The sequence below is a fragment of the Clupea harengus genome, chromosome 6 (genome assembly GCF_900700415.2).
Source record: "Clupea harengus chromosome 6, Ch_v2.0.2, whole genome shotgun sequence".
Classification (NCBI taxonomy): domain Eukaryota; kingdom Metazoa; phylum Chordata; class Actinopteri; order Clupeiformes; family Clupeidae; genus Clupea; species Clupea harengus.
In genome coordinates this window covers 17,016,900-17,038,260 of record NC_045157.1, presented here as the reverse complement: position 1 = coordinate 17,038,260, position 21,361 = coordinate 17,016,900, and the positions used below count along the sequence as shown (strand labels likewise).

The window sequence follows — 21,361 nt, the reverse complement described above, 5'->3', positions numbered from 1 at the left end:
GATGTGGGGCCCCTCTTGCTTTTTTAGTGGGGTTCAGGGTCAAAGTCTTGTTGATTTAGCTGGTTCTCAAACCAACATATTTGTAGAAGTGTTTTCACTGAGACTCGTACTTTCCAAGAATAGTTATTTTGATCCATCTGTTCACAACTAGTGTTGAGGACATCACAGAGTATCAAGCACAGCCAAATGTGAGGAGTGTGGATTAATGATAGTAGTGATCTGTCGGAGTAAATCTTTAGCCAACCGCTGCCAAATTTACAATCAAATAAGTATTTGGGGCATAGGGCAGGCGATTGCTTCATGGAAACAATGGGAAGAAAAGCTCAGAGATGACTTAAACAACCAGAAATTTTAGGATCCCAGACCACCTCAAAGAGAAGGTCAAAAGGCCTGAGTGCAGAATCTCCCTGGCTTGGGGCACTTCAGATCCTCTTCTCCTGAAGCACGTCATCATGTTATTTTCCCTGACAGTGATTAAGCTGATGAGGAAATAGAAACTGAGGGATAAAACAGACAGAGAGTTCATGAGGGTCATATGAACATTTTCACATTTGAACTTCGAGAAACTGCTCTTAACAAGGCCTTGCCTACGTGAAGTGGTGATGAGCTTCTGCAAAGTGAGATGATCATGAAACCCATGGCTGCTTCTCTGGCATTCAGGCTAATCTAAGCTCATGACATGTTAGACACATCATAGAGGTCTCTGAGTTTACAGAAGAAAAAAAAAAGTTACTTAAGCATCTGTCATGTTCACTTTAGTGGGACAAATCCAAGACCACAAGGAAGGAATTCCTGGAAGAGTGGAGTGCTTCTAAGTAGTCTGCTGAAGAGTAAACCTTCTTTTATCAGAGGGGAGTGAAGTTATTTTGGAGAGTAGACACCCGCTGAATATATTGCAGTCATGAACGCTTCCAATAATGTGGCATACAAATCACACACCTAAAATATAGGAGTTGGATTGGATACTATTTGCTGATGGCTAATTATGTGGATTTGTGTGCTCTGTGTGGATTAACATGGCGAACTCCCATTTGATTCACCCAAGGGTTCTCATTGTTTAACCGTTTTTTTTTTCTTTCTTCTGAAGGATATTATGTAGACTTAGCCACTCCAGGGTTCTTAAATGCATTCCCTAAGGTGATAGGATAAGTCTGATGGTGACAAGATCCCCTCTTTCAACCATATATCATTTTTTTTGGAGCTTGTACTTTTCTTTGTGTTGGTCCTCTGGGCCAGTGTGACATGAATCAAAGGTTCAGACACAGTCCTGTGGGAGCGAGGATGCAGGGCCGACAATGGGACCACTCTCTGGGCTTAGACCATGGGGTGCCTGTTGCAGGTCCAAAAATCACACGGCACAAGGGAGCGATATAAAGCAGGGGTCGGAGCGAGAGGGAACACAAGGCCTTCAATCAAGGCTCCCTTTTGTGAGGGCTGTATTGACGTGGGGACCACGCTCTCTGTCCTGTTAATTAATGACCTGAGTGACCTGGGAGAAAATGTTCAATAACCTTAATTTCATCCACTGTAAAAACTAATGGACCCCATTCTGGATGTGTTGAAACAAAGCAGTTGGTTATAACAATACAGAAGGGCGTCCCAATTGACCATTTGGTTCAATTGACCTGTTCAGATGACGTAGGATGACGATATCATTATGCATGAGCACATTCTTCAGTAGTGGGTGCTGTTGTGATATGTCAAAGGGGGGGGGGTCAATGTTGCAGCAATGGGGGCGGGGGTTGAGGGCAAACAAACGGTCAAATTAAGTATGGCAGCATAGTAGCCTGTAACCCACGTGGTGATGGGGTTATAGCCTACTTTGTACTTATATAATATGGTCAGGGCCTACCCCTTAGCCTAATTATTGATACAACGGACATGTGCCTAACATGAACTGTTTCAAAGAATGGAACGATACATAGCCTCATGTCATCATAAAACCGTATTTGGTCTGGCCAGATTTGATCCGTTTTCAAACAATATTTATATTTAAGTTTAACTGATTGATTAAAAGAGGTCGAAAATGTAAAAACAGAAAAGCTGTGCAATTTTTTTTAAACCATGTATTAGGCTATATGAGCATTTAAATCTTTGCACTGTGGTATTGGGAGGGGAGGTGGGTGGTTGCAATTTCTTTTATCATTGTCAAAGGGGGGCCTGCCATGAGAAGTTTGGGAACCACTGGGTTAAGCGCAAGTTATATCGCAAGATGGAAACTTGAACAAAAGTGACAACATAAATTAATTCCTTAAACACCTACTGATGAAAAAGAAGGGCATTCCTTGGAAGCTTGTCAAATTATGTGCAGATTCATCTTCAGTGGGTGCTTCATCAAATACACTGCTGTATCTCAAGAGCTGTTCAACATGTAAAGTTCAGTCCTGTCTTCTTCCTGGTGAACTTGTTGAATGTTTCCTTTCAGCTTGTTGCATGCTGCTTGGACGCTCATGGCCGCTGCTTGGACGCTCATGGCTGCTGCTTGCTGCTATATTTCTTAGTAACTTTCACAAAACATTCAACTCCAACACTTTTGAAGAATATACCAGTAAATGTTGCTGTGGTGAAAAATAAACCAGATGGCAGGTTGGAATTATGCGTTTTACCTTAAATCCTGATATGTAACCGCATCATATTTTGAAAGGCATACAACACAAATTATTCTCATTATTCAGAGCAATTATCCATCTCGCAGAGACAAAAGGTAACCTCAGGACAAAGAGGGTCATAAATTACAAGAAACACATCCAAATGTGCATGACATCTTCGCCGTCTGAGCCGAAAGCCAAACATCAGCTGTCAGTATTCTCGCTCTGTTTTGTGTTAACTCAGGACTGTAGACAGTTCTGAGTCTAGCTGTAGAAGATTTTAATGTCTACCCAGGACATTTTGGTCTGTTTCAAGATTCTAACACTGAGCGGTTGTCAGGAAAAGTCCATAGGAATGAGAGGTCAACTGTTGACAGCTCTCAGTAAATACCACCCAAATCCCAGGGGCCTAATATGGGTTATGTAAAAATAAAGGCCAACATTTGCCAGCACGCTGCGCATACATGTCTAGAAACACGTCCCCATCCACACTCTGCACACACTACACTGTGGGAAAAAAAGACTTCCATCCATGCGTTGCTTTGGAAAGCAACTAGTATTGCAGAGCCTATGGAAGTCTGCATGTGCATGTGTATGTGCATGTGCATGCTTCTACACGTGGTGTATCCATACAGAATGGAAAAACAGTGACTTCTCACGCACATAAACAGCTTGGACTGCTGAGCGCTCCTGAAACACTACGGGCTCTCCCATGGGAGTCGTTCTAGGGCAGGTGCTTCATTGCTTCAGCTGCGTGTTAGAGCTCCCTGGACAGCAACACCTTTGGTGTCCCAAATTCCAGCTTTATGAGCATTTAATAGAGGCATCTTGAAGGCATCACGACCATTCTGCCCCCACACAGTGCACGGGGACACAAGTGAACAAAAAGGAACTCGGTCTACATTAGGAAACATACACGTAGACTAGCCATGTTTCCCACTACCAGCAAAAAAAGTGCCAGAGGCATGTTTCTGAGTAAGCTTTGTGTCATTATCCTACCACTAATTATGGGGATTTGTTTACTTGGGGGCTGGGGGGGGGGGGGGGGGGTGTTGACACACAGAGACACCACACATCATTGCGCTGAATTGCAAGAATCCTGAATCCAATTAAGTGTTCGTATATTTTACTCCTAAAGCTACTTCGCTTCAAATGCTAATAGTTGTATGCTCTGCATGACGAAATCCAGTCAGAGTAGTTCATGTGAGGAGGCCTGGCCAAACTCAAGAGCTGGCACAATCTCCTTGGCCATAACAGAAACCATAAGTCAAACTGGTCTCTCCTTTTGTGTCCTGCTCATTCTCTTCAAAGACTCACCATCAAGTCATGCATAAAGGTTGGCCAGAAAACAGATGTTTTCCTCTCACTTTCAATGATCATTGGAAAGAGAATACACTCAATTTAGAATTTAAATATGACCTCAATTAGCTTCAGGAATCTATGAGAAAGATATCAGGCTAACCCGTAGTTGATGTTTACTAATGTGTGTTATGCTACAAAAACAATCACAACAACAAAAAAACAGTCCTCAAACTTGATAGGAGATTCTCTTGAGGACCCATAAATAGCAGTTGGAAAAAGAAAACATTCCATTCCCCATACAAGGGCAGCTTTGTTTATGTCTCATTTGAAACAACATACACACACACACACACACACACACACACACACACACACACACACACACACACACACACACACACACACACACACACACACACACTCAAAAAACAAATGGCAAAAATGGGAAAACAGGTGCATCTTAGCACTTCTTCGCGTCTTGTTGATCATGTGACATTTGTCCTTATTGAGTAGAAAGAACAATCCATCATGCCTCTCCAAGAGTATAACTCAGAGAACATTCCTATCAGTAATGCCCACCCAGACTGAAAGACAGTCTGTTTCCCAAAGGTCCTGCCCCCTCTTACAATTAGTTCAGGCCAACGCTTGTGTAACCAGTTTTTTTTTTCCATATCAACAATGTCCATCAGTTTTCAAGCCCTCAATTCAGGCAATTGGATTTGCCTGGCTCCAAACATAAACAAACCCCAAAAACTTCACCATTATCATCTTTCATAAAGCATGCTTATGACATATTTCATTTGAGGACAAGGAAGTGATGTGTGGCCAAAGGCAAGAGTACTCTAAGAAATGCCTAATTTACTTCCGAACTCTCCAACAAAGCGAAGTTGAAGATAGGTTCAGCCTATTGTCCTCATACTTGGCTGCAGAGTGGCTGTTGCTGGGACAAATTATTTTCAATACAGTTTGTACAAGATTGTCTGTCCCCCTGTCAACCATAATTTTGGAGGGTTGTCTGTCAAATCTGCTGGAAGTGCTCCCAGTAATTAAAGAGTTTTTAATGAGCTAGGATCCTTAATTTTTGTATTTCATAGAGAGAGTGGGGTCATTCTAAGGGTGGCGACTGAATGGAAAGTTAAATGTAAACACTGGGGACAAAAAAGAATCATTTGACATGAGTGCAGAGGAAAGGAAAACATGGCCCCCATCAACCAGAAGAATTTTTTTTTTTCTCACTCTCACTTGCCATCAAGCACTACAACAGCTGTGTATGGAGTTTCAACTCCATGGGAATAACCATCCATGTTTTTTAACACATCATGACCCCAAAATTACTCACCCAACCCTTAGCCGGCATAAATGCATTCATTACCCTCATGCCACACTTTGTACGAACCTGTGAAAAGCCATTTCAGTTTTTACTAGTCTCAGTCTAAATGCTGGCAAAAAATAAATAAATAAAAAATATCTGTTTATGTAAACATTTCTCTTTACCCCGCAGTGCGGCTCAATGCGCTGGCACATTTCAGTGTGCCAGCTGGCATGGCGTGCTACCTCCCAACCTCCGCTTGCTGAGTCATCTCCGTCTGACAACACAAGACAATCACAACAGCTCAGACTTTGATCGCACAGGACCAAAAAGCTCTTAAAGTCCTAGCCATGTTTCTAAAACATGCCCTACGTTGAGTCACTGACTTGGAGACATTGTGTTGACGGAGATGACTAGTAGGTGAATGACTGAGGATACAGCCCCACCTTGTGGAGGCCCGTAAACTGCAACCTCCCAGCCTACTTTTCCCAAGGAGTGCCTAAGATATTGGTTCATCATGGCCTTGAGTTCTTCTGAAACCTCTACTTTCAAACATTCAAAGCGTTTAATGTTTTAACATCTTCCTCTAGCAACGGGGTTGTAATTTGCAGTGAAACTACTCGTCCATGAAGTAAGCTGCCATGTCGATAACACTGGTGTCTTATACAACCAGAGTTAGAGATAGATGTTTTGCTACCTATGCACAGGAATTGGTTGAAATGACCCTATGCACAGGAACTGTAGGAATCCATGTGTTCTGCTCAATGTGTGGTTGACAGGCAGACACATGGACCTTTGGAAGATTCTGTATACTGTCGTCGTAGTAGCAATAGAAGCCATTCATGTTAAAGTTACTATTATTGAGAATGACCAACAACTCCACATTATATTAAGAGAAAAGTTTCCTATTAAATGCCTGTATGTTATGAAAAGGTATAAAAAATGGAATGTCACATTGAATAGTCCATACAGCTTTTAATTTCACATTTACAACAAAAGACACATCAGAAAACACATCATTCAATGCAACAAGGTCACACCAATGTCACTTTTAAAATCTTATATATTTTCTTTTAAAATATACCTATGATGTATGTTGATCTTGAAATTGACTCTACATCAGGGCTATGATTCATCGCACGAATTAAAGCAGACTTTCAGTTAAGGGATGCATGACTTCCTCTGGATTTGTCTGCAGCCAACAGAAATGTTGGGTGACGATTAGTGTACCTGTGAGAACAACACTTAAATAATACTCCTCATTCTCATACCACATATATATTTATTCATATAATCCTTTTTTTTACATTTCCGCAACAAAGTTCAAACAGCACGTCCACTAACTCCTACCCAGTTTGAGGGGTCGAGAATGCAACGCATTATCACACTGTACACTAACAATTCTTTACGGGCAGATTTGCCGGGTCTCAAGCCAAGGGGAACTTTGAAAACTACACTAACTACAGTACAGGCCTATAAATTCATTCACAACATGACAGACATAGGGAAGATGAGGAATGATACTGACTGGTGGAATGTACGTTCGGCACCGACAGCATATGTACTTTTACCTTGAAGCCCGTTTATGCTCTATATGTCGGAGGCTGAGGAAGATCATGGACAGGAAAGGTGAAGTACATCTTGGGTAGCCTCTGCTCCAAAACAAACAGTATGAAACTCATTTCTGTTTTGTAATTCTCTGGTGGCTTCAAGCAGAGCATCTGGTTTTACAGCGAAGCATGATGTCTAATGGCAAAGACATGCAAGGTTTGCCCCGCTGTCTCCAGCTCTCCACAGACCACTGCTAAGAGTGTTGTGAAAGTGAGAAGTCAGAGCTTCTCTAATTAAGCTAGTGAGAATGTAGGGAATGCCTACTGAGGGACCACAACCATGGCTCAGAGGCTTTTCAGGGGCAATCACACAGAGATGTTCATTGAAAACGTAAACATGATCTCACTACAGTAATGAACTGATTTGGATCTTCTCAAGGCATGAGAAATGTCTTCTTGAATGCCTTGGCCATCTGACGCTGAGAGGAGAGGCTGTCAGGAACAGAGCTGGGCAAGTGCTACAGAGGAAGAGATGTTTTTCAAAATAAAATAAAAAATATCACAAAAATAAATAAAAGTTTCTGGTGCAGGTGGATAGAGACTGGGCACAATATCATGAAGAAACAGAGATTGACAGCGAGAGAGAGAGAGAAATCAGAGTGTGTGAGGCAGTGACTGATTTTTAGAAAATGGGGATGTAGTTATCGATCTTAGCGCGGTGCCTCTGAGCGATGCACTCGGCGATCCACACGATGTTCCTGCACTCCTGTTCCTTCAGTTTGACATAAGCGTAGAACACACTGAAGTGGAACTGGTTGAGGAAGGCCAGTTTATTTAGCTTCACCTAATCAAGAACACCAGAAAAATATATTAAAAATGACACACTTTACAAGCCTGGCAACAATAATTTATATTGCATTACTATATGTTCTAAAAGCAGTTAGGTAGGAAAGGTTACACAAAACTGAGAAGGCATTTACATAGGCCTCTATGTCGTAGCTCATCTCCCCCTACCAGGTTCGGGGAGTTTGATTTCCCAACAGTCTCAACTTAGACTGTCAGGCAGAAGCTAACTCTTCAAACATCAATCAGTTTAAAGATCATTTGGCGAGACACTTATTAGTGACGCCCCAGACCGAGTCACACTCCAGTGGAACCTTTCCAGACCACAGAGAGCTTGGTAAGAATATGTAAGTCAGCAGTGCAAGGCTACACCATTAGTAGTTCTGAGCATAAAAGGCAGCCACAGAAAAGTAATTGATGCGGCTTTGCCTTCTCTCTGGGACGTTGTGATTAAGATCCACATACAGACGAACGCACACAGCTAACATGAAAGACTGTTGTAAACAGAGTGATGCATGGCTCCTCTGAAACCACTTCAAACACGGACATTACAGTAAATGCAGGGGTGTAATCCAAGTGGGCCAGCCCACTCACCCAGATATGTACGGACACTCACACTGCATGATGACACCCCATTCAAGTGCTGATTTACGATGTGGTAGGACATAAGGAGACCATTAATTACCACTGATAAGCATCGGTTATCTGGCCTCCTCCATTTCCAGAACGTAAAGTCAAAGTGTGTCATCAACTTTTGTTGGGGTGGGGAGATGAATCACAAGCGTTAGCGCTGACTGTGTTGTTTAGAGCGCTAAATCACTCACCTCGTGTTCAAAGAACCGGTCCTCCAGTGTTTTATCCCCTGGGTTGCTGCCAGCACCCTCGAACAGAAGCTTGTATTCCTGGAAAAACGGAACTAATGAATGACCCAACAAATCTGAAGAAATTCTAAGCATTCGTAAAGCGTTAATCTTTTCTAACCATTTTGTTTTTCTGGCAAAAATGAACTAAATGTTCACAAGGTGTTGTGTCACGTTAAATCAAGCAAAGAACTCAGTGAAAAGCCAAATAAAGTGCAAGGGTGACTTACAGGGTAGTAGTCAGCCACGGCTTTGACCTGCTCATAGTCGTCGGCACGTGCCAGCTGAGCCAGGCCCTCTGGGTACAGTTTGCCACAGTGAGGGAAGAGCTTGGCTCGGTCCTCTTTTGACAGCTCAGTGCCAAAGGAGTTAATGGTGATGATGAAGGCTCGGCGGTCTGCCTCAAACTGGTGGGGGGGAAGAGCACAAGATTAATGTTGACACAAAGTTTGTTTCTGCACACACATACATGCTAAATTGCAGCCATTCACCTCAAGGATAGGGCACATGGTGTCAGCTGTGGTTCCGCCCAGGCTAGAACAGAACTTGTAGAACGCTTCTAAATAGGCCTGCAAAAGAGAGGGACATTTGTTGAAAGTGAATTACTGGCCTATACTGGTTGAAATTAAATGACTGACCTACAATAATATTTGACAAGGTGAAATACAGCTGTGCTATACCAGCTGAACAAGTTTTACCTTGTATAGCGTGTTTCGGATTATTTCAATGTTCATCTCATCCAAGTCCTGCTCCGATATACAGTCCTGGAAAAAGGCAGCTGGACAACAGACAGACAGAATATGTATAGTCCACTTGCTATGACCATCACAATGACTTACTATAGACATTAAATAGGCCTTCTACCTTACATCTAGCATCCTCTGTGTCAATTTAACAAGCAAAATCTTCAAAACTTAATCATACTGTTTTCAAGTGATTTGGAGAGCATAAATCAGCATACTCCAAAATCACTATGAAAGCAAAATTTTCCATGTTTGTGTAAAAATAACCACAGCCGTTTCTAACATCCTCATAGCTTTCATTGCATGCATCTCTGCTGTAGTTTTCTGCATTTAGGACACTGGAACACCACCAAGACATAGATATACTTCTTTACCCAGGGGCGTGTCTACCAGGATGGCATTGTAAAGCTCAGCTGGTGTCTGTGCGATGTTGACCGCCTCCATCTGCTCAAAGCTGCCCAGCGGGTGGCACTTGGGCACCAGCTCAGAGATGGCACGCTGGTGCAGGGTGCCAGTGATCAGGAGGATGACATTGTCAATCATGTAGCTGTACCTGCAGAGGGAATACCATGAGTGATATGTCATGGACTTGTGTTTCTTCTCATAAGCATTTCCATGTAGTAATACAATTCAAACGGAGACTTTGAAGTCCCACAGTAGTGCGAGCACAAATGGTGGTCCTATGTAGTAAGTTGTCTGTTTGCATATTAATAGTAGCAACTGCTTTTACGGTAGTATTGTGTACGGTAGTATTTTTTCTTGCAGAAAACGTTAAAACATTTGCATGAAATCTCAGTCCCTGGCATATCCCGTTGGAGGCTTTCCACTAAAACACTACAGCACCTCCACAGTGTGTCTGCCCTAAATGTTCCTTACGTAATGAAGTCCATGAAGCTGGCCAGCGGCTCGTAGGACTGATTCCTCATGTGACGGAACTCAACCACCATCTTCTCCTTGAGTTTGTCATCGATCACAGAGACAGTGAGAGGGGAGGCCTCATTGGCCAAGAAGCTTCCATAGTCCGTACTTTGCAGGTGGAGCTTTAAGTCTAGGATAGGCAAAAAAAGAGAGATGGAAAGTATGGCTTTGTCCTCTACAGCGGAAACATTAGTGACACAGTGGCAAATGCAACACAGTTTCCACTTCCTCAAAATAATTCCCAAATGAGTCAAGTGCAATCACCATTCAAAACCTGTAAATATATATATTACAGAACAGGTTAATTCAATATAACCACACATTTTCCTGCTGGGCAATAATATCTAAAACGTGATTTATATGTTGTTCAAACTCAGCTTTTACTCCCTACATAGCTATAAAAAAACATTGCTAATACTAGTGGCTAATCAAATGCAATCGGACATAACATAACTATACAGATATACAGTCATTTCACTTGATTCACACTCGATTTGTTGACAGTTCCCGTTAATGTTAATTCACGTCAACTGCAGTGATACTGGTGAGCATCGATAAGCATACACAATGTTGCACTTGACAGCTAGCATTTACAAGACATCACAGCACCCTCCTGGTCGAAGTAATCACGCAGACATAATACGGAGCGAATAATAACTTCTCATGGTGCTACACAAAGATAGACAGCCAAAGCACATCATTTTTGGTACTTGTTGATGTTAGTTATTTCAAAAGAACCTCAGACATGGCAATACAGCATTAAGCTAACGTTAGCCAGCTAAGGTCAACCTACTTCCAAGCTAGCTAGAATATGTGTGATTAGTAATGAAGGCTAGACCCAGATCATGGGACACTGAAGCGTCTTTGCAACACGTCCCGTCAATATCAGTCGTCTACCTTAACATCTGCAAAACTACTTAACTGGTCTTGAATATAAATTGTGAAACGAACCTACAACTGCGCAAGGATAGCTAGCAAATTTTAACAGTTACGTTATTGCTACATTGACAGAGATCGCTAGCAATACGTTAGCAAATGCGAGCTAGCTGGCTTACCTTCCAATGTTTCACACTGAACAAGATTTAAATAGTCCCCTTGAGTAAGGATTCCAGCCTTGAAACCTCTAACCAGTCCTTCCAAATAGCCATTATCGACATTAAAATAGAGCTCGGGGAATGCAGGCATTTTGAGAATGTCAAATATTCCTTTTTACTGGGGAATAATGAGAATCAATATTTACAGCTAACCACTTCCCGTCTGAGCCACCGTGAAAATACCCGGCTGTGAGTGGCTCACATAGCATGTGATCATGAGGACACATGACTGGCCAGCTGATCGGTTTGACGTCGTCTCTGCTAAGAAAGATCATGATGTGGTTAAACTTGACCAGTTCCTATACCAAGTAGCCTAGCCTATGCCAAAGATTCTGTTAACAGTACAATAATGTAGGCCTATATCTCGAACTAGGTTCCGATTGCATATGTTATCAGCCACCACAAGATAGGCTACAGACCATAGGAAGTCCATATCTCGTGACCTGTTCTGAGGCTACCTACTGATGTTGTAGGCAACGACGGCATCACTGTGTTTCCATTGCTATGTAGGCTACAGATGAAAACATTGTGAACTCTACATTATCCCTTTCTGGTATAACACTTCTGTCCTCATCTGGACATTTGTCCACCACGTTTAATGTTAACCCATTGCCCGCGCTCTCTCATTTATTGAGGAATTGAGGCTTACTTTCACGAGTTATTTGTTTAGTAGTTCAGCTCAGTTTAGGCTACGGAGTTTCTTGAACAGCCAGCGTTAATAATGGTTTTAAAGATGCGCTCTTCATCATGCCTAATTTGTTCTTGGTAGCCATTTGTGGTTTATGCATGACACCTTCAAATATTTCTTACCAGTGCTTGTAATTCAAACGGTCCACATGCTTGTCATTTCTAAATCCTGCTGCCAAAACACAATGGCTGTAGTATTTGTGTATGTGAGTGTTCATACTAAGAGAGAGAGAAAAAAGTATGCTAACATTTTCAATTAAAAAAATGCACGAAACGTTAAAATGTAGCCTGCACTGCACGTGGGGGTGGCAGACTGGGTAGGAAGGCTATCTCAGTCGAAATGAAAACAGGCATTTGAATATGTAAGGAGGTAATTCAATTTGACATGGATGTCCAACCCTACCATGTGGACCTGCATGCCACAGTGTAGGCTACAACAGCAATTTCACAAGAACGCTTCAAAACAAAATTAAAGTTTAAGTTTTGCCTTCCCCGACATCCCTAGAGCTAAACGTAATTTGAACGAACTTTCCCAGTAAAGTGAATTATTTACTCTGTAAGATTGCTAGCATTTACTAATCATCACGTTGTTTCAGACAAATCCAGAGAAGGCTTAGGCCACTGATGTTTTGGATAGATGATGCCCGCCTGATGTGTCTGACCATAATTATAATTCCTATTAATTTACACTACTGTGGACGTGAAGAGTCATGGAGAATAAACTCCTTCTCCTCTCACTCTCCTCTGGCATCCACAGTTTAAATGGAAGTAGGAAGCGATCAGACTTTGTGACTAGCATTTATCAATAAAGTAATAAGATATGAATAATACGTTATTACTTTTTTTGATTTGGGGATGGGAGGTGGGGATATCTGGGAAAGAGCTGTTTTCATATGGCCAGCATCCAGAATCTGAATCTAAATGAGCTTCCCATTTTATTGTATTGGCTATTTGGCAAAAACACTATGCCGGGAATTACTGTGCAGATGAATTCTCAAGCTGGAGTGTCACTGAAAGCTCTTAGTGTGTTGTGTTGTGATGGATGTGGACAGAAAGACCAGGCACTGATAACAGGAAATTGCCTTAATTGAATGCAGAATGGGTAAAAGCCTCTATGCTTAGAGATAAGGATGGACATTTGTTAAAATGAGAATTGCTTGAAGAGTTGTTGCTCATCAATAAAGAAATATTAGGCTGATGTCCAAGTGAAATGCCTGGATAACAGACCAAGTAAATCACAATGTTTTTCTGTTTATTTTTCAGCTCGACACTGAATGCTATCACTTTACCGTATACAAAACTAAAGCAATAGCCAGAAAGAAAATCATGTGTTTTATGTTCCGCTGTGATATTGAATACTACCTTAAACTGTTCTGTACTTCTACAAATACATAATCACATAAGATTTAATAAACCAGCAGAAAAGCATTTTAGCCCACGTACTACATAAACCGTAATCAGCTGATCAAAGGAAATGTTTTGGCCTGAACCTCTTCATTAAGGCTTCATGGAATAGTTTACCTGTCCAGTTTATTGTGATAGTCCATTCACTCAATATGATGATATTTCTCTTCCATGACACAAAGTCTGTCTCTTTTACGTCACATCATCCATGTTTATCATAGAACACCATTTTTTCTATAGAACCATAGAGCAAATACAAGTGGATGTAAAAGCAAATCTAAAACAAAATCACATGCTGAGAGTATTATTTAATTATTATTTATTTTCCTTAATATAAGTGAATCGTAATGTTTGTAATAAACACTACTATACAACAGTACAGAGACAAGAGACATCAAAACGGAACGCATGTACAAGGTCAAGTACCATTACAATTTTGCATGAAAATGTAAAGCCATTATGACTACAAATGGATGTTGTTATAATGTAGGCTGGCTTTAGCTAGTCAGTGAAATAGACTCGTTAGCGGACTTGGTCCTTAACTTACAAAAACAACTCTGAAACCCCGCCTCCCAGCCCTAGTTAGGCATCATGCGGACCTCCAGTAACCTCCCTCCCCAGGGAGCCATATAAAGTAGTATCACTGGAGTCCACCTCAGGATCATTCACACACACAAGGAGGGCAGAAGGTAAGCAATGTAACATCCACACACTCACTCACACATATGCACAATCAGACAAATGCTTAGTTTAAAGGAGATGCTGTTGTTGTAGTTTAAAAAAAAGTTACAGATTGTAGACTTTGTGTATTTTTAAAAACCCTTTGTGTGGTTTGTTGCCAATAATTGTAATGCATTTTCATATTTGTTTATATAAAAGTGGTAAAAGTCATTTCTTTTAAATACAGTTTTCAAAATGTATACGCAGTTTGAAGACAACACAAAGTAAGATTATTTTACCATAGTATTCTTAATTAATAATTTTCATCTCTTTTTTTATCTCCCAGACATCTCACCCGTTGAAGCCAGATTGATTTGTCATGCCAAACCCTGTCAAACACTGCTGGTGGATGCTTATCATGATTCATCAGACCATAGGCGGTGTCCGCACCAACCGTATGGAGGACTCCAACCTGAGAATGATGGAGGCAGCCCTTCTGTCCAATTTAGGTTAGGAGTTTTACACAGACTTTCTATATTCCTTAGATCCTATTTTTTTTCTAAATCACTTCCTCTGTGTATCCATCCTTTAAATAATCAAAACTTTCAGACATTCAGTTGTCCAAATGGAATATTGCATCAGGCCATGTCATTTTAGAAATATGTGTGTCTGTTTGGCACAAAGGTAAGGATGCCCTGTCCAGACTGGATCCCATTCATCTTGGCATAGAGTCAGTGGAAGAACAGATGATGGATGAACCTGGATCTTATGATGAAGTAAGTACTGCAGAGCAGCACTACCATATTTAATCTCTTAACCTATAGACAAAAAACATATATATATATAAGAAGACCTAAATATACTTTGTATGAACCCTGACAATGTCAAAAGCCTCCATCTTAAGAGGTCCGTGTCGATGCACTCATCCCATAGTTTCCACAGTATGCTGGCCAGGCTGTGCAGCTCCAGAGCAGGTCCACCAAGGCTCCCCGTCGCTGCATCCCTCACCAGCAGTCCTGCCTCGGGCACCAGTTCCCCTGCTGTGATGCCTGCGACACCTGCTACTGCCGCTTCTTCAAGGCGTACTGCTACTGCCGCAGCATGGACCCCACATGTACACATGGGCGCCCGTAGCAGAACTGTGTGGGTGGGACTGCAGACACATGCACACAAACTCAGAGATAGAGAGAGGTATCGTTTTCAAAATGTCTATATGATTTTTATTGTTATGATTAATTAGTATATGATACCTTATGGTTATGGTCACTTCTAGATTTTAGAAGATACAATTGTTTGAAATTCATGTCTTTCTTGTCAAATAAAACTGAGCAAACTAGTTTTCGGTTAATTAATTTATAGTCATTTGGGTTTTTTTGGAAAAATTATTTTGCTTTATTCCGGTGTGTGTAAATACTTGTTCTACCTTTACAGAGAAGGTCTTTTTCACTGATATGTATCATCTGTCATGTGCCAGTAATACTGATGCTCACAGACTTTATCTCTTAGTATCAACCAGGGTATCTCCGTCCATTAACAACTAGAGAGTTAAACTATGTCTTGTATGGTGTTATATGGTGTATGGTATGTTCCTGAGCACCATGGGCCCTTATGGAAATTTGAAAGTAATTCTGCCTGTCTTTGGCATAATACAAACTGAGGTATTACATATAGAAACATCTCTTGTTCAAGTGTCAGTACAAATATTGGCAAAAGTTCCAAAGGTCACCCTGTTGGCAAACCAACCTGCTAACTGCAGTTTCTTCAAGCCATACTGCTACTGCCGTAGCATGCACACACAGATGCAGAGCATAGCCAGGTGGGTGGAACTTGGTGTCCAGATGATTTTTTTTGGTATGATTAATTAATAAATGGTTTATTGTGGTTTATGTTGTCACTTTTAGTTTTGAGATATTTGGTTGTTTGAAATTATGTCAAATAAACCTGAGCAAACTGGTTATTGGTCTATAAATCTATAATGATTTGGCTTTTGTTGGAAGAAAGTGTTTTGCTTATTTTCCCAATACCCCCAACCCCTAGACACACACACTCAATAACAAGGACATTGTTGCTGAAACACGGCACTGAGATATTACATATATAAACATTGCCATCGAGTTTCATTAAAATCTGGGTGGATGTCTCTAGTTCTCAGAGAAAGTGTTGAAGGTACATTAGCAGTATTTCAAATGGTCATCTTGTTGACAAACAAAATGCACATACCTGTAAAACAAAAATGTAAAGTTGTTTTAGATAGAATAAATGATGAGGTTACATTTTACAGTTTCTTTGCCCACATGAAACTATGGTTGGTTCATTTTTACTAAGCAGTGAAAACACACTCTATAAGTGGTGTTTTGTTTATGTGCGCACCATGATATCAGTGTTGATTTGGTTTATTATATCTGAATCAGTTTTATGAATATTAAAGCTAAACATTCTGGAGGGTTTATTCTCTCTAAAACATGAGCATTTGGCTTTGCTGGCACTTCTCAGTCCAATTCCAGGAATACAGTAAGAATAATATTAGTCTTGTAGTCTGGTGCAATATGTCTGTTGAATGTGTCCCCTTGTGTGTTTGAATAGATTTGGCTCAACTGAGCTTCACTGTTATCATGTTTTGATTAATTGATTTCCCTTGTGTGTTTTGGAACTGTACTGCACACCATGTTTTGAAGCATGTGTCCAAGCAATATTGCAGCACAGCTAAGGCCAGCAATACTATATCCTGTTTGCCAAGAAATTCCCACCAACGTAGAGCACACTATAACAAAATCCATAAGGATGTGCATTTATGATTTCAAGTATTGAGCTAAAAAACAAGACAGCGTACACATGTTCTGAACTGACTAGCTCTCTTTATTTGTCGTGAAGATGAAACTCAACATCGTCATGGTAGCTTTAGTTAGAGGCGATGGTCTGGTCCATCCAGGCACGGAGCGCAGTGACGCGGGCGTACACTGCAGGCATGGAGGGGCTGCAGTTGCCACTGCCCCAGGACACAATACCAACCAGGGTCCAGGCTCCAGCCTTCTCACAGACCAGGGGGCCACCAGAGTCACCCTGCAGCACACAGACACACAACATCAGAGAAAGGCTCACAGGTTGACAATTTCAGACTTACGTTAAGGGAATTAAATATACGTATAAAAAAGAAACTTAGTTTATGTTAATGAGCAGTGTAGGTTTCAAACTGTAGAAACAGTTGTATTAATATTATTGAACAATATAATTAACTTCGCAAGTAGTTGGGTGCAAACATGAGAATTTTCATTGAAAAATACACAAGGAGTCATGGTAAACAATCAATGAAGTACATTTGCATGATTCATATTATTTATGAAGAGCATGGAGACTGAGAGGGGGATGTTTACCATGCAAGAGGTGGCACCATCGGCTCCAGCGCAGATCATGAGGTCGGTGATCTTGTTGCCCCAGAACTTCTTGCACTGCTGGTTGTCCAGCAGGGGCAGAGAGGCCTGCTGCAGGAGGGCAGGGGTGTCAGCGGCTGAAAGGGATAAATCCACATAAGTGAGGTCAACAGGGAGAGATAGTACTAACGTTGAGAAGAAGACCACCACTATTACGTTCAACGCCTAGTCTTCAAAGTGTAGTACTGTATAGAACACTTACTAATTGTTTTGTTTAAATCACTCTACATTGCATAGATTCATATTGATTTATAAAAGCTCCATTTGTTAAAAACTCAGTGATGTGACATTGTTTGTGACGTACAGCTCTTTACAGTTCAGCTACCAAAAACCTTAATCCATTTTAAACGAGCTACCAAAAACCTTAATCCATTTTAAACGAGTTTCTTCTTGGTGGTGGTTATTCGATTCACTTACCATTGTGCCTAGTCAGACCCCATCCGGAGGTGACACACCTCATACCACCGGAAAAGTTGTCGTTGGTCTCAGCCGCACAGACGGGAGACACACGGGGGTTCATCTGGGCGGGAGAGGCCAGCTTGATCAGGAGGATGTCGTTGTTGATGGTGTAGCCATTGTAACGGGGGTGCTTGAAGACCTGATGTAGCAGAAACAAAGAAGATCATTAATGGTGTGATACAAAGTATGCTAAAACAGAACCACTTGCTGAAGAAGTTTGACAGCCTTGATATGTCATGATATGCTTGTATGATATGTCTCCTTAAGATCACAATGACTGTGATTTACATTAAATACCCACCTTGCCGACCTTCATAACCTGGGTGTTCTCAGAGTTAGAGGCACGATCATGCTCACCCAGAATGACACGGTGGGAGGTCCTGAAATCAACATTTAAATCTTTAATCAACATTTACTAAATGTCAGGAAACCTAAACTAAAGGTTAGGAGATTACTTTTTTGTGATGTTGATAATCCATTTGGTGATTCAAAATCTCTAATTGTAAACTAATATGCAGCAAAAATGGCTGCAGACAATCATCTTGATGAAATTGTTTTTGATTCAATGAGCCGTACTGTTTATTTGCCTGAAATGGTGAGTACAAGAGGGCATTCTCACCTCACATTGCAATGGGCAGCAGTCACAACCCAGTTCTCATTGATCAGAGAACCACCGCAGAAGTGGAAGCCAGTGTAGTCCTGAATTGCAAAAGAACATTTTGAGTTTGAGGGTCTTTTCATATTATAATAATAATAATACATTTTATTTCACAGCGCCTTTCATGTCACTCAAGGACGCTTTACAATTTAAAACAGGAGCAAACAAATAACAAAACAATTAAAATTAAAAGTGCAAGTAAAAACAGCATGGCAACTACAGTGAGAATGCAATCCTGAAAAGGTGGGTTTTGAGAGAGGATTTGAACTGAGGGAAGGAGTCAATGTTTCGGATGTCAGGTGGGAGTGAGTTCCAGAGTTTGGGAGCAGAGCGGCTGAAAGCTCTGCTCCCCATGGTGGTAAGCCGGGCAGAGGGGACAGTTAGGTGGATGGAAGAGGAGGATCTGAGGGAGCGGGTGGAGGTGGCAGTGTGAAGGAGGTCAGACAGGTAAGGAGGGGCAAGGTTGTAGATGGCTTTAAAAGTATGAAGAAGAATTTTAAAGTTGATACGGAAGTGAATTGGAAGCCAGTGGAGTTGCTGTAGGATGGGGGTGATGTGGTGGAAAGAAGGGGTGAGGGAGATGATACGGGCAGCTGAGTTCTGGACCAGTTGGAGCTTATGAAGGGATTTCTGGGGGAGACCGAAGAGGAGAGAATTACAGTAGTCGATACGGGAGGTGACAAGGCTATGTACAAGAATAGAGGTGGTGTGGGGGGTGAGGGAGGGACGGAGGCGATTTATGTTACGGAGATGGAAGTAGGCGGTGCGGGTGGAGATGTTGATATGAGATTTGAAGGAGAGTGAGCCGTCGACGATGACACCCAGACTCTTTACCTGGGGGGAGGGGGAAACTATGGAGCTGTCAATTGAGAGGGAAAAACTGTCAACTTTGAGTAGAGTGGATTTAGTACCGACTAAAAGGATTTCGGTTTTATCACTGTTAAGTTTGAGGAAGTTTGAGGTGAACCAGGTATGAAGTGCAGAAAGGCAATCTGTCTGTCAATTATGACAGTTCAGGGAAAAATGTACTGAACTCTTTCTGTTCCTTTGCTTTTTACCTCTGGGAACATGCAATGACTAGCTTGTTGAATTAATCTGGGAATGTACTGAAGTGTTCATGAAGAGATTTAAAAAAGAAACACTATAACTGAAGTGTGTTTTAATGTGATATTGAAGTGATTAAGTATGTAATGCAAAATGTACGTTATAATCAAAGGCCACACACTCTAATATGCACATTCTTGAATATGAGGGCACTTGGAAATCTACACATCAAGTGTACTTTACCTGCAGGGACACCTGCCAGGGCCACGAGTGGGGCACAGCCTCCTCACCGTTGACGATCCTGGAGTAGCCAGTGACGACGGGCTTGATGGCAGGAATGCCACAGCCTGAAAGGTAAGGAAGTCAAATGATTAGAGAAGTATTTTGCACTTTAAGAAGGCCAAGACTATGGACTCCTAAAACATGTACTAGTGGTAGAAGTAGTAAAACATTTAATCACAAAATACTGACTATAAGCATTTAAACACTGCATATACAGACTACAATTTTAATTCCTAACTGATTCCTAACTGAGCTACCAGTTCTGCCACTGCTCTGTTTGGTTCTGAAGTTGTAGGTGATGTCTAGGGCACCACAACCGCGGGTTTTTCTCCTTACCAAAGGCTGAGCTTACGAAGGCGAGACAAGAGAGAATCCACAGGAAGGCCATGTTTTCAATGTGCTGAACAGACCACAGCAGAGGTCTTTTATACCACCATGGAGAGCTCGCATCAGCAAACCTTATCTTCTCATCGTGGGACAGAACACACCTTGCAGAGATGGGGAGAGGCGTTTTTCCCTTTAGCAACACGTGTTACTGAGGCCTGATTATTTTACCATTGACCTTGGTAGCATTGTGCTTCAGACTGTACAGTATATCTCAGGAAATACTGTGCCTTGCATAAGTATTCACCCCCTTGGAGATTTTCACCTTTTATTGCTTTGATAAATCAATCATGGCCAATATAAGTTGGCTTTTTTGACAAAACAAATGATTAAAAAACCTCTTTAATGTCAAAGTGAAAGATTTCTACACAGTAATGTCAATTAAATAAAAATATGTAATGTAAAATAAGTGATTGCATAAATATTCACCTCCTTTAAAGTGACTTACCTAATTCAACAGAGGTCCAGTCAATTGGTGCTAGTAGTCTCACAATTAGTGAAATGGGGATCAGTGTGCAGTGAATGTGTCTCAAGTGATTGTAGTATAACGACACCTGTGTCTGGAAGGTCCATTCACTGGTTAATCAGTATTCCTGGCTACCATTACACCATGAAGACAAAAGAACACTCCAAGCAACTCAAAAGATTATTGAAAAGTATAAGTCAGGGGAAGGATACAAAAAAATGTCCAAGGCACTAAACATCCCCTGGAGTTCTGTTCAAACCATCCTCAAGAAATGGAAGGAATGTGTAAATCTGCCTAGAGCAGGCCGTCCTCACAAACTGAGTGACCGTGCAAGAAGGAGACTAGTGAGAGAGGCCACCAAGACACCTATAACTACTCTGAAGGAGTTAAAAGCTTCAGCAGCTGAGATGGGAGAGACTCTGCATACAACAACTGTTGTCTGGGTTCTTCACCAATCAAAGCTTTATGAAAGAGTAGCAAAGAGAAAGCCACTGTTGAAGAAAACTCATATTAAATCTCGACTAGAGTTCGCCAAAAGGCATGTGGGAGACTCCATGGTCAAGTGGAAGAAAGTTCTGTGGTGTGATGAGACCAAAGTGGAACTTTTTGGCCATCAGACAAGACGCTATGTTTGGCGGAGACCAAACACTGCACATCAACACAAACGCACCATCCCCACTGT

At 41.4% G+C, this 21,361-nt stretch overlaps 3 protein-coding genes across 3 annotated transcripts; 1 reads left to right on the top strand and 2 right to left on the bottom strand.

Annotated features, from left to right (window-relative positions):
• Window positions 1–6,159: 6,159 nt before the first annotated feature.
• On the bottom strand, window positions 6,160–11,421 carry atp6v0d1 (ATPase H+ transporting V0 subunit d1). The gene is made up of 8 exons (XM_012827015.3): window positions 11,169–11,421; window positions 10,072–10,243; window positions 9,570–9,748; window positions 9,151–9,230; window positions 8,944–9,021; window positions 8,683–8,859; window positions 8,417–8,494; window positions 6,160–7,593 (listed from the first exon to the last, which is right to left on the bottom strand). The coding sequence occupies exons 1-8, from the start codon at window positions 11,296–11,298 to the stop codon at window positions 7,432–7,434; spliced, it is 1,056 nt and encodes a 351-aa protein (XP_012682469.1). The 5' UTR covers window positions 11,299–11,421; the 3' UTR covers window positions 6,160–7,431.
• A 2,542-nt stretch (window positions 11,422–13,963) lies between these two features.
• LOC105899737 (agouti related neuropeptide) lies at window positions 13,964–15,913 on the top strand. Its single transcript, XM_031568693.2, has 4 exons — window positions 13,964–13,987; window positions 14,305–14,467; window positions 14,643–14,734; window positions 14,892–15,913. The coding sequence occupies exons 2-4, from the start codon at window positions 14,338–14,340 to the stop codon at window positions 15,090–15,092; spliced, it is 423 nt and encodes a 140-aa protein (XP_031424553.1). The 5' UTR covers window positions 13,964–13,987; window positions 14,305–14,337; the 3' UTR covers window positions 15,093–15,913.
• Window positions 15,914–16,793: 880 nt separating this feature from the next.
• Window positions 16,794–20,257, bottom strand: LOC105899750 (chymotrypsin A-like). Its single transcript, XM_012826962.3, has 7 exons — window positions 20,166–20,257; window positions 19,791–19,894; window positions 18,465–18,544; window positions 18,147–18,225; window positions 17,804–17,984; window positions 17,330–17,463; window positions 16,794–17,018 (listed from the first exon to the last, which is right to left on the bottom strand). Exons 1-7 carry the CDS (start codon window positions 20,215–20,217, stop codon window positions 16,857–16,859), a joined length of 792 nt encoding a protein of 263 aa, XP_012682416.2. The 5' UTR covers window positions 20,218–20,257; the 3' UTR covers window positions 16,794–16,856.
• Window positions 20,258–21,361: the final 1,104 nt, after the last annotated feature.